General features: G+C 40.9%; 1 protein-coding gene across 1 annotated transcript in view; it reads right to left on the reverse strand.

Annotated features, from left to right (window-relative positions):
• Positions 1-14293, reverse strand: part of LOC114662872 (uncharacterized) — a 139165-nt gene that overhangs the window by 117484 nt on the left and 7388 nt on the right. The window contains exon 2 of the mRNA XM_051935431.1: positions 11459-12989. Within this exon, the coding sequence (XP_051791391.1) occupies positions 11459-12646 (1188 nt within the window). The 5' untranslated portion in view covers positions 12647-12989. The remainder of the gene's footprint in view (positions 1-11458; positions 12990-14293) is intronic.

The following is a 14293-nucleotide window of genomic DNA, read 5'->3' on the forward strand; positions in this document are numbered from 1 at the left end:
CTTCTTTGGATTTTTGTTTTTCATTGGCTGATCTTTCAAAGTAGCAACTTCCTTTTAATATCTGACATGCCTTATGGAAACAGTAGTATTTCAGCAGTGACATTAATTTTATTGGATTAACCACAAATATGCAATATGCATCATAACAAAATTAGACAGGTGCATAAATGTGGGCACCACAACAGAGATATGACATCAATACTTAGTTGAGCCTCCTTTTGTAATTTACAGCCTCTAGACGCTGTCCTCCTATAGCCTTTGATGAGTGTCTGGATTCTGGATGGAGGTATTGTTGACCATTCTTCATACAAAATCTTCAGTTCAGTTCAATTTGATGGACACCCTGCTTCAAATCATCCCATAGATTTTCAATGATATTCAAGTCAGGGGACTGTGACAGCCATTCCAGAACATTGTACTTCTCCCACTGCATGAATGCCTTTGTAGATTTCAAACTGTGTTTTGGGTCACTGTCTTGCTGGAATATCCAGCCCCTGCGTAACTTCAACTTTGTGACTGATGCTTGAACATTATCCTAAAGAATTTGTTGATATTGGGTTGAATTCATCTGACCCTCGACTTTAACAAGGGCCCCAGTCCCTGAACTAGCCACACAGCCCCACAGCATGATGGAACCTCCACCAAATTTGACAGTAGGTAGCAGGTGTTATTCTTGGAATGCGTGTTCTTCTTCCGCTATGCAAAGCGCTTTTTGTTCTAACCAAATAACTCCATTTTTGTCTCATCAGTCCAAAGCACTTGTTCCCAAATGAATCTGGCTTGTCTAAATGAGCATTGGCAAACAACAAGTGACTCTGTTTGTGGTGTGAGTGCAGAAAGGGCTTCTTTCTCATCACCCTGCCATACAGATGTTCTTTGTGAAAATTGAGCTGAATTGTAGAACGATGTACAGATACACCATCTGCAGCAAGATGTTCTTGCAGGTGTTTGGAGGTGATCTGTGGGTTGTCTGTAACCATTCTCATAATCCTACACATATGCCGCTCCTGTATTATTCTTGGCCTGCCAGACCTGCTGGGTTTAACAGCAACTGTGCCTGTGGCCTTCCATTTCCTGATTCCATTCCTTACAGTTGAAACTGACAGTTTAAACCTCTGAGATAGCTTTTTGTTGTCTTCCCCTAAATCATAAGACTGAATAATCTTTGTTTTCAGATCTTTTGAGAGTTGCTTTGAGGATCCCATGCTGTCACTCTTCAGAGGAGAGTCAAAGGGAAGCACAACTTGCAATTGACCACCTTAAATACCTTTTGATCTCATGATTGGACACACCTGTCTATGAAGTTCAAGGCTTAACGAGCTCATCCAACCAATTTGGTGTTGCAAGTAATCAGCATTGAGCAGTGACAGGCATTCAAATCAGCACAATGACAAGGGGATCCACATTTTTTCACAGCCAGTTTTTCACATTTGATTTAATTTCATACAACTAAATACTGCTTCACTAAAAATCTTTGTTTGGAAAACACCATAGTACTCTGATGTTCCTAGGAAAGGAAAGACATACCATTGTTATCTTTTTTGTTGAAAGCAGAGTACATTTTTATGCAGGCTGAGAGTGGTTCCCAAACTTTTTCATATGACTGTAACATCAGTTACCCACTGACTTAAAAGTGGTGGGGTGGTATTCTTCTATTTAAGCAAGGTACGTCTACATGCTAATAGTGAAGTAAAGGCAATCACAGTTTGTTTGTCCTTCTCCACTTTAAGCCCAGCTGGGAATCTACCAAACCCAACTATTAATGGATTAGGAGATTGTGACACCAAGTCTGTCTGATAGGCAGTTAAAAATGTTTGTTCAGAATGATGACACACCCAAAACATGTGGCCTGATGAGGCTTGAGTTTGATTGCAACATTCACAGGTTGGATCTTGCCCTGGAAACATTTTGAAGAATTTTAAATGAGACATATGTGCTCAACAAAATATTTTAAGTTGAATAATAGTATGCTTTGTGCATATGGAGCTCGAGTGAATTCTGTGTGTGGCTGACTTCCACAACGTTTCTCAAATGTTGAGTAAGAGATCCTTTTCCCACTGTACTCTGGGATCTTTGAAAGGAAGGGACTTTAAAATGTTTTTATATATTATAGAAATGCTGTTTGAGTGTTCAAGACTGATCAATGTTTCTTCCGGAAAAGAAATAGGTAGGAGGTAAGGGAAACTGGGCAGATTTCATTTAGTAAAGTTTCTAATTTGGAGGTAGTGGAAAAATTGTGTTGATAGAAAGTTAAATTTGGAGTATAATTGTTCGTAGGATGCAAAGACATTATTTATATACAAATCACTCAATGATTTAATCCCATGCGTTTTTCAAACATTAAAAACTATAAGTTTGAGAAGGTGGAAAAAGGTGCCACAGATAAAAGCTTCTCTAACTTGAAGTGCTTCCTACATTGGTTCCATATTCTGAGTGAATGAAGGACAATTATTGTTAGCATATTGACGATACCTTGTATTTACTACGGCACAAAAAAAGGAATATAAAGAAGTACTGCAGGATTTCATTTCTATTGCTGACCAGGCTAGTGTGTGTTCGTCTATTTGTGTCAATGTTCAGGTTTGTATTGCTTGTATATTTGCTGCCCGGTAATAAAACTGAAAATTAGGTAGAGCCATGCCACCTTCTGGTTTAGGTCATTGTAGGATTGCCCTTTGGAGGTGTAGATATTCTGAATTCCAAATAAATGAGATTATGATTGAATCTAATTTCTTAAAAAATGACTTATTAATGTATATGGGGATGTTTTGAAACAGAAACAGATGTTTTGTGAGGATATTTGTCTTGACAATGTTAATTCTCCCTGCTAATGGGATTAATAAAGTATCTATCTATCTATCTATCTATCTATCTATCTATCTATCTATCTATCTATCTATCTATCTATCTATCTATCTATCTATCTATCTATCTATCTATCTATCTATCTATCTATCTATCTATCTATCTATCTATCTATCTATCTAAAGTAAAATGGAGGGTAGAGCATCTACGCACATGTTGTTTAAGTTTTTCCATGCAGATAGCAAAATTTTGTTGAAAAAGAGCTTTATATTTACTTGTAATGTTTACTCCTGGGTATTTAAACTGATCTGCAATGATAAAAGGGAAGGTGTCCAATCTAATGTTTGCTGCAGAATTCGCTGGAAAAGGCACACTTTTGTTCAAATTAATTTTGAGTACAGATATCTTTTGAAATTCTGCTAGTGCAGTTTGGGCTGCAGGCACATCATTTTGCGGGTCTGATATATACAGTACCATTTCATCTGCATGTAGTGATATTTTCTGTTCAATCCTTCATTGAAAATCCCCTTTATCTCTGGTGCATTTCGAAAGTGAACAGCCAATGGCTCAATGGCAATTGCAAACAGCAGTGGTGACAGGGGGCATCCTTGTCTAGTACCACATTCTAGTTTCAAGTAATCTGAGATACAAACTGAAGCTTCTGGACTGGATCCATGCACATATGTTCGGGCCAAACCCAAATGCATGCAATGTGGTGAATAGGTAGTCCCATTCAGCCATATCAAATGTGTTTTTTGCATCCAAAGATAATAAGATCTCCAGAGTGTTAGACTTTGGGAGTGAATCTATTACATTAAACAGGTGTCGAAGATTGGAAGCTAAGTGTCTACCTTAAATAATTCTGGTTTGGTCTTTTGATATTACTGAAGGGAGCACTTTCTCAATCCTCCTAACTAGAACTTTGGAGAGTATATTGACATCATTATAAAGAAATGAGACTGGTCTGTATGATGCACATTGTAATAAGTCCTTATTTTTTTTTAGGAAAAATGGTAATTAATGCTTGGCAAAAAGTTTAAGGAAAAATGATATCGTCTCTGGCTTCTACAAATGTTAATAAAAGGGGAGTTAACTTAATTGAAATTTCTTCAGAAAAACCAGCAGGGTAGCCATCAGGACCTGGTGCTTTCCCACTCTGAAGTGAGTTTATAGCGTCTAGTAATTCTGAATAGTGTCAGAGGTTTTTCCAATTCCCCTGCACAGAGTATCTAGCTGTGGTATCCATAATGTATTAAAAAACCCATTAGATTCTGTCTTGTATTCTTTAAACTGAGTAGAATATAAAGACTTATAGTAGTCTCTAAATTTGTGCATTATATTTTTATGGTGAATGATTTTATCTACGTCTGTTTTGGTGATTATTGATATTGCATTGTGAACTTCCTGCTTGTGGATTTGTTGAGCCAAGCTCTTATTAGACTTCTCTGTGTTCATAGTAACGATGTCACAATTTAAAAGTAAGTTGTTCCATTTATTTTACTGTCAAGAGGTTGGGTTCTGATTGTAAAGCTCGTCTTTTCCTATAAAGTGCCTCATTTGGAGACTTTTTCCATTTCTTTCTGTCCTCTGCTTCTTGTTCTGTTATACTCATCACCTGCATGTCCTCTCTCACCATATCAGTAAACTTTCTCTTAGGCCTTCCTCTTTTTCTCTTGCCTGGCAGCTCTATCCTTACAATCCTTTTCCCAATATACTCAGAATCCAAGATTCCATTAAATAATCTGGTTAAAAACTCCACTGCCATCTCTCCTAAACACCTCCATGCTTACATAGGTATGTCACCTGGACCAATGGCTTTTCCATTCTTCATCCTCTTCATAGCTGTCCTTACTTCCTCCTTGCTAATCTGTTGCACTTTCTGATTCACTATCTCCACATCATCCAACCTCTTCTCTCTCTCGTTCTCTTCATTCATCAGCCTCTCATTCTCCTCACTTGTGAGTACGTTTCCATCTTTATCCTTTATTACCCTAATCTGCTGCACATCTTTCCCAGCTAAGTCCCTTTGTCTAGCCCACCGGTCCTTTTCTCCCTCCTTAGTGTCCAACCTCTTATACAACTCATCATACGCCTTTTCTTTAGCTTTCGTCACCTCTCTCTTCACCTTGCGCTTTATCTCCTTGTACTTTTGCCTACTTTCTGCATCTCTCCGACTATCCCACTTTTTCTTTGCCATCCTCTTCCTCTGTATACTCTCCTATACTTCCCCATTCCACCACCAGGTTTCCTTTTCCTCCTTCCTCTGTCCAGATGTCACGCCAAGCACCCTTCTTGCTGTCACCCTTACTACATCTGCTATGCCAACTGTCTGGTAATTCTTCACTACCACCTAGTGCCTGTCTCACCTTTTACTTAAACTCAACCTTGTAGTCTTCCTTTTTCAACTTCCACCATTTGATCCTTGGCTCTGCCCTCACTGTGTTCCTCTTCTTGATCTCCAATGTTATCCTACAGACCACCATCCTATGCTGCTTAACTACACTTTACCCTGCCACCACTTTGCAATCTTCAATCTCCTTCAGATTGACTCTTCTGCATAGGATGTAATCTACCTGTGTGCATCTTCCTCCACTCTTGTACATAACTCTATGTTCCTCCCTCTTCTTAAAATACGTATTCACCACAGCCATGTCCATCCTTTTGGCAAAATCCACTATCCTCTGACCTTCTTCATTCCTCTCCTTGACACCATACCTACCCAGCACCTCCTCGTCTCCTCTGTTTCCTTCACCAACATGTCCATTGAAATCCACTCCTATCACCACTTTCTGTCCCTTGGGCAGTTCATCACTTTATCCAACTCACTCGAAAAATCTTCTTTCTCATCCATTGCACACCCAACTTGCAGGGCATATGGCGTGTCCTATTCAGGTAATTTCACTGATTAACTCTGAGATTCTTGGTTTCTTATTTTTTTTTTTTGTGGGAGAGATACGAGATCATCTGTCTTCTTAAAAATACCTTCAGAGATTCCCAGTGTATTCCTGCAGAAACCTCTGAGGATGCACTTGTCTCTAAAAAATAATCAATTTGCTTGTATATAATTTCTGTACAGTTCTCATCAGCTAATAACAGGGGGTTAATATGGCAGCTGCGAGATGAGTATGTGGGGCATAGTGATGTGAGCTCCATGATCAGTGGAATGTGGTCGGAGATGACAATAGCGTCATACTCACAAGATTTGATTATGGGCAAGAAATTGTTATCTATAAAGAATTAACCAATTCTTGAGTAAAAATGATGTATTGGTGAGAAGGAGAATATGCTCTTAAGTATGGATTTAGAAATTTCTCTGTGTCTAATAAGTAATGATCAATTAAAAACTGTGATTATTTTTGCAATGTTAGACGTTATCACCCCTGTAGCCAAAGACTATTCAGGTCTAGATTTAAAACACAATTAAAGTCTCCGGCCATTATAATTTTACGAGTTAGGAATGGATGCAAATACATGTTGGATGAAGTCTCTATATCATCCAGATTGGGTGTGTAGGTATTTATCAAAATCACTTTACAATTAAATAAATTACCCATCACCATCACATATTGCCCTTCTGGATCAGATACTACATCTGAAATTACGTATGAAATTGTTTTATGAATTAAGATTCCCACACCTCTAGTGTTCTTTGTATAGCTGGCGATGGTGCTGTGCTTTTCTCTTCCTCCCACTGCAGAACCAGAAGATTGACAGCTATAGCATCTCTTATGTCACTTTCAGTGTCTGTCTGCCTAGACCTGTCTCTTCCAGCCAGAAAGACATGTGACTGGAAGTTCAGCCATTTTGAACACAGTTCACTTTGGAACTCGTGACTGAAAATGTGTTTTTGCAATCATTGCTCAATTGCTTGTTTTTGCTGTATTCCAGTTACACAGGGTCACCAGGGTGGAGTCTGAACTCTTACAGAGTTGAAACAAGGAAGAAAATGCCAAAAGGTTACAGTTAAGGATGGCCATTGAAGATCAAGAATTGGAATGTTGTGTATACAATACAGTGGCGTGCAAAAGTATTGAATCCTCTTCAACGTCCTCATAATTTTCACAAATATTTATCCATTCATAATATTAATGTGCACTCATCTGCTGTAACAATACATTTCCAAAGTCCAAATCAACCATTTTCTGTAGATATTTAACTGAAGAAGAAAAACGCCAAAGTTAGAGTTTGCCCAAGTATTTAAGGCCTACACATTCACACTTTGTCAAGAATCATTTTGCTGCAATAACAGCCTTCATTCTTTTGAGATACTGTAAGCATGTCCCAGTTGTGCATATCGTTCAGGTGTGATTCTTCTCCATGTGTCTTGGCAAAACTCATAGAGACCCTCTAGGCTGGTGCAATGGCGCCTCTGGACAGCAGTTTTCAAACAGTGCCACCGATTCTCCATGGGGTTAAGATCAGCCCTTTGACTCGGCCATTCTACAACATTCACCTTTCTGTTTTTGAGCCATTCCAGTGTCACTTTGGCCTCATGCTTAGGGTTATTGTCACGTTGGAAGATGAATCTTTTCCTGAGCAGTAGATTCATAGCAGACTAGAACAAGTTCTCCTGTGATATTGCGTGGTATCTGTGTCCATCCATTGTCCCTTCAACTCTGACAAGATTCCCAGTCCCAGCACATGAAAAGCATCTCCATAGCCTGATGCTGCCACTGCCATATCTCTCCGTAGGTTTGGTGTTTCTTGAGGCATCGCCAGTGTTAGTTTTACGCCACGCATACCTCTTTGAAGTCTGGCCAAAAACTTCTATTTGGGTCTCATCTGACCGTAAAACCTTCTCCCACATCTTAACTAGGTTCTTTTTCAAGCTTTGTAACAAATGCCATCCGTGCTTTTACGAGGACCTTATTAAGAAAAGACTTCTTTCTCGTTACCCTCATGTAGAGGCCTGTTTTATAGAGAGCTCTTGACGTTGTAGACCCCCGTACGTCCACTCCAGCTTCAGACACAGAGAACTGCAGACTTCTGAGAGAAACAGTTGGATTTTTACTCGATGTCCTGCTCTGATGTTTAGTTTGGCGGGGCGGCCTGGTGCTGTGATGATCCTTCCAGTTTCTGATGATGGACCCAACAACGTGAAGTGGTACATTCAAAGTCTTTGATATTTTTTTATTGTTGTTTCCATTTCCTGCCTTGTGCATTTAAATGATTATGTTTCTCACATCAGCTGATGCTTCTTTGTCTTCATTTTGTGCAGTGCTTGTCCAACAAAGACTACTGCCTTACAAAGGGGGCTTTTCATATTCAGAGTGATAGAAAGGACACACAAGTCGGACCTCATTATGTTTAATTACGACTGTGTTACCTTTGTATTGTTTGTGATTCATCTGTTTAAACGTGGAGCCTCCAAAGCACAGAGGCTTAAATACTTAGGCAAACACTCACTTTGGAGTTTTCTTCTTCAGTTGAGTATCTACAGAAAATGCTTTATGTGGACATTGAAATGTATTGTTACAGCAGTGCACATTAACTGCACTGAATGGATAAATATGTGTATACATTTTTAGTCGTGCAGAACATTATGAGGACTTTTAAGGAGATTCAGTACTTTTGCACAGAAGTGACAGAGAAGCCTAGTAGGATGTCAGGTTATATTGTGCCCCCTGTGTGGAGTGCAAGTCAAGGGAGGTTACACAAAAGCGGAGGGTCAGCAACGTTGGTCCTGGAGGGCCGTAGCGGCAGCAGGATTTTGTTCCAACTCAGTTTCTTAATGAGAAGCCAATTATTGCTATTCAAGCAGTTATTGATCAAGCACCATTTTTCTTCTTCATTTTCAGTTGTCCCGCCCTTAATTGCTTATTTTTATGTCTTAAAAAGCCACATTTACTGTTGTCAGATGCTCCTTATTAGCAAAAAGTTGCATATGACAAAAGGACCAGCAATGAACTTTCTGGTTTAATAAAAAATATGGAAAGAAACTGAAGAAAAAGCAGTGAAGTACTGAGAATTAGTCATCTGTTTTAGTCTTCAGATCATTAGGGTGGTATCCTTGGGATGGAAAAATCTATTCAGGGAGTGGATGTACAGGTGGTCCACTCCTGCATGTACTTCAGTCAGTCAGTCATTTTCCAACCCGCTATATCCTAACACAGGGTCACAGGGGTCTACTGGAGCCAATCCCAGCCAGCACAGGGTGCAAGGCAGGTACAAATCCCGGGCAGGGCGCCAGCCCACCGCATGACACACATACACACCCACACACCAAACACACACTAGAGACAATTTAGGATCACCAATGCACCTAACCTGCATGTCTTTGGACTGTGGGAGGAAACCCACGCAGACACAGGAAGAACATGCAAACTCCATGGAGGGAGGACCTGGGAAGCGAACCCAGGTCTCCTTCCTGCATGTACTTGTGGCTACATATTAATAATATGTTGGACTGGTTTGGATCACAAAAGGAACTACAAAAGAAAGGGCAGGGTGGGCTATCTTATACTCTGGGACTTTTAATATGGTTCTTTTAATATGGGAAGTGACATCCTTCACATCTTCTACAACTCTGTGTTGGCCAGTGTGGTATGATAACGTCTCTCCTACAGCGGCCCACCGAATCAACAAGCTAAATAAAAGGGCAGACTCTGGACCCCCTGGAGGTCATGGCAAGAGAGAATGAGAATGAAGACAAAACCGAGTGTCATTATGAACAAAGCTGTACATCCTCTCTGTGACACACCAACACTGAGCACTTTCAATGAGTTATTCAGCAGAAGTGTGTCAAGAAACTCAACGGGGGCTTCTTTTTACCAACATTGAATACACCTGTATAGTGAATCACTGGGACTGAGACAGCCAAGTCAGAAGTTTTTTCTTTTTAATTTTCTTGCTTTTTAGTCATTCTGGTGTGTGTCCAGCCGAAGTGTGTGTGTATACTTACTTATTTATTTATTTATTTATTTATTTACCTACCTAAATATGCATATAAAAGCCAAATTTCCCCCTGGGGACAAATAAACTTCTATCTATTATATAGTTTCCTTTCATATCCATCTATCTATCTATCTATCTATCTATCTATCTATCTATCTATCTATCTATCTATCTATCTATCTATCTATCTATCTATCTATCTATCTATCTATCTATCTATCTATCTATCTATCTATCTATCTATCTATCTATCTATCTATCTATCTAAACTAACAAGCCATGAGATTAAGATCTGATATAAGCAAGGATTGGTTTCTAATTAAGCAACTGGGCTGGAACAAAATCCTGCAGACACTGCGGCCCCCCAGGACTGCCATTGCTCAGCCCTGTACTAAAGCTACAGTGGGTTCTGAAAGAATTTCAACCCCTTCAACTTTTGCAGATTTAGTTTGAAATGGAAATGTTTGACATTAATCTACACTCAATAACCCATAATGATAAACATGGGGAGGATCTACCATCAGGGCATTCTGGGTACACATCCATGGGCCTTTTCATCCATCCCCATCCCCCCACCAGCACTAGATGAAATGATTGATTCTCCAGGCTTACCACACATCGCTTGATGAGACGACTGAGTCTCCACACACCAAAGTCAAGAGTGGCAAATACCGTTCCACATTAAACGACGAGTGTCCCTGTGCAGCAATGCTAAGAGGATGATCAACTCTCTATTAAGGAACTAAATCACCCAGGGGCCTCTGGGGAACATGATATGGGTCTGATGACAAAATGAAAACATATTTTCAGAAAGGTTTGCTAATTTATTAAAAATAAAAAACTGAAATTGCCCATTTGTAGAAGTGTGCTCAGGTGCCTTCTGTTTGCTTGAATTCTCCTTGAGATGTTTCTAGAACTCACTGGAGTCTACCAGTGACCAACTAAATTGATTGGACATCATTTAGATTGGCACGCATTTACTTGTGTATATATGGTCCACAATTCACACTACATGTTGGGACAAAAACCAAGACATGAAGTCCAAGGAACCCTCTGTAGATCTCCACTATCAAATGGTGGTGAGGCATAGATCAGAACAAGGAGGCTCACATCAACAGCACCTCATCTGGAACACCAGATTTTAATTGAATGGATTTGAAGTAGTGATAAGTGGACTTATTTTTTCCATGTGATAAACCTGCATTTTAGTTAATTTATTTTATGGGAATGAATACACCATGTCAGTTTTCTGTGCCATTTGCTCAAGCGCGTCACTTTTAACTGTAGATGCTATTTGCATGAAGGTCTAATATTTCAGTCAGTCAGTCAGTCAGTCGTCCAACCCACTATATCCTAACACAGGGCCATGGGGGTCTGGGTCTAATGTTTGCCTGTTCAAATATGTTGAAAAAGCCAACAATTTCCATTGGGTGTATTTACTTTTCACATGAATGTGTATGTCTCTTCTACTGAAGTATTGCAGACATGTTCCACTAGGGAAGATACGGGATATGTGGCATTGCATTCGCCATTTACTTAGGAATGAATCAGAGGATTCCCTACAGAAAGGCTGGAATGTGTTTTCTGAGGAAGGGAAAAACTGGGCCTAGCTACTCATAATAGGTACCTGGTCAAATGTTGACATGTTTCTGAGTGTCCTATCCATTGCAAGAATAGGTGGGTTTCTAAAAATGAATGGCAGATATTCGACAAATTCTTCCAGAGACGAGCTACACCCCATAGTTACCCCGGGACACACCTGAATGTCTGGCAGATCCTCGTGTCTTCTCGATGTCTCATGGTGCCACATTTTCAGACAAACAATAGAGCTGAGGAGGTACATCAAGAGGTTGATGAAAAGAAAGGCCACAGCAGCCATCTGGCCTCCCTCCACCCGGCAGACTGAGGATAACAAGGGATTGATACCCACGCTGGAGTAACACGCCCCTCCACGGTTCAGATCATTCAGGTAGACAATCCCAGCTGCCATGTACAAAAGGAACATCACCAGATTGATCATGAACTCCGTGAGGGGCCACCAGTGGGAATCTAAGAGAATTGTCCTGTAGTACATGGAGAGGCCAAGCACCAGTAAAATGACCGTCACCAGCCAGCTGAGGCATACGATCACAAGCACAAATGGGGTCATCGGCCCACGATAGTAGGAGTAGTATCCACCATTGCCATACAGCCCATAATTAGGTGGGGTGTAACCAAAAAGGTTGTACCACTGGCTGTCTTTCTGAATGTAAGCACAAACACAAGCAAACACCATGGCCCCAAAAAGGAGCTGCATCCCAGCCAAGAGACGGAGAAGACCGGGCCAGGACTTCAAGTAGGAGTACTTTAGCTGGTAGATGGCTTCTTTTTCAGCCTGGTAATCAGCTGGATCCCAGCTCATCCGCTCTGTTTCCTTCAAAGTTTCTTTGATAGACATAAGAGGGCTGGAATTGTCCGGCCTCTCGTCCGTGTAGGGGGGTGGCCACTCCTTGGATTGACTTGACCCTAAAGATTCAGCTTGTGAGCTCACTTTGGGCTTGACTCTACTTGGGTTCTTCCTGTCCAGCAGTGGGCTGAGAGGTGGTGTGTGCTCACCTCCATCACACAGGCAGTTCTCTTCAAGCGACTCTGGATGGGTACTCCCCATCTTCTTCCACCTGTTGAAGATATCATCCAAAGCTTTGGGCATCAGCCGCTTCCTACTGGCCTTTTGCTCCTCTGGAGGAGTGCTGGAGAGCGGTAAATCGACACAAGAGGGAGTGTGAGAGGAGTCGACATTATACTCGCGTAGACCCACAGATGACGTGTCTGAAAATTGCTGATTTGGCACATTCAATGGTAGAGGCGGCAGGTCATCCAGGTCATCACCAAGGCTGATCATTGGCCTCCTTTTGCATTGGCTCTCGTTCAGTCTACTAAAATGATGAAGTTCTTTTGGGTCTGACATCTTGAGAATGGAGCGTGCACTAAAATAACATTGTGCAAAATTTCCCTTTAAGAACACCGTTTTATGATTTATAGAATTTCAGTCAAAAATCCATCATTCCAACTTTTCTAGCACTTGTATCCCAATAAAAAATCCAAGAACTTGATAAAAAATTAGTGCATTACTCTGTAGATCAAATGACTTTACAAATTTTCAAATACGTTAACCGAGTCGATGGGTTCAATTAAGATGTCTTGCAAGATCCTTCAATGTTCCAATAATTAGAACAAGTCCCACAGCAAGACAGTCAAGAGGCCCACTGATTTTCATCCATAATTCAGGCTTCATCCATCTTCTTAAACTCCTAAATGAGAGAAGATCACTTTAAATGGTTTGCTATTATCAATGTTAAGAACAGACAGCTTCATCCTAATCAGGGAGGCTTCGAGAATGGCTATTAAACAGAGATGACTCTACTTTCCGTTACAACACATATCATCTGTTTAATTCTTTCTAGACCTTTCCTCCACCTTCGTCACAGTCAACCACCAGATCCTCCATGCCACTCTCTCTGACCTGAGCATCACTGAGACTACCCTCAGGTGGTATGAGTCCTACCTCTTGAGCAGATCCTACCTGGTGTACTGGCATGGAGAGATATCATGGCTGGCCCAAGGATCAGTACTGGGTTCCCTACCTCTTCTTTCTATACACCTCCTCACTAGGTCCTATCATCCTGTCTCATGGTTCTTCTTATCAGTGTCATGCCGATGACAGACATCTGTACCCGTCATTCCTTCCAGAGGACAACAGGTCCTACTACCTCTCGGTCTTGCATATTCACTCTACACCAGGGGTGTCCAACTCTGGTCCTGGTGGGCCACAGTGGCTGGAGGTTTTCATTCGGACCCTTCTCCTAATCAGTGCCCAGTTTTCACTGCTAATTAACTCCTTTTCTCTTCTTTTTAATAGCCCTGTTTTTAAGGATTCAGTCCTCTGAATTGATTCATTTCTTCATTAAATGGCAGCCAAACAGAAATGAGATGTGAAACGAGCCAACAGATGACCAGCTGATACTGGGATTTCAGACTCCAGCCAATTTCACTCCAACTAGTTTCTTAATGAGAAGCTGATTCTTGCTGTTAATTAAGGTCGTTATTGAATATCAAGACTTGTTTCTGCTCTCATTCTGCCACAGCAGACTGTTGATTTTCTATTTATTCTAAGACCACCGTCAAGATGCTTTGGTGACCTGAGCAGACCAACAAGACTGAGATCTTCACCTTTCTTTATTTCATGTTAGCTGGTCACGTGACAGACAACTAACAGGTCTGAGTCACATCAATTAAAACGAAGGTAAAACAAGTTAATCAGCAGCAAAAATGGCTCACTAATTAGGAAGATGGTTAGAATGAAAACCTGCAGCCACTGTGGCCCACCAGGACTGGAGTTGGACACCCCTGCTCTACACAATATCCGCAAGATCAGACCATATCTGACAGACTATGTAGCACAACTCCTGGTGCTGGCATTGGTCTTGTAACATCTGGATTACTGCAACTCTCTGCTGGCTGGAACGTTGGCATGTCCCACCATGCTGCTGCAAATAATTCAAAATGCGGTGGCACATCTGGTGTTCAACCAGCCGAGACGGGCACATGTCAGTCT

This window comes from Erpetoichthys calabaricus, chromosome 12, assembly GCF_900747795.2.
Source record: "Erpetoichthys calabaricus chromosome 12, fErpCal1.3, whole genome shotgun sequence".
Lineage (NCBI taxonomy): Eukaryota > Metazoa > Chordata > Cladistia > Polypteriformes > Polypteridae > Erpetoichthys > Erpetoichthys calabaricus.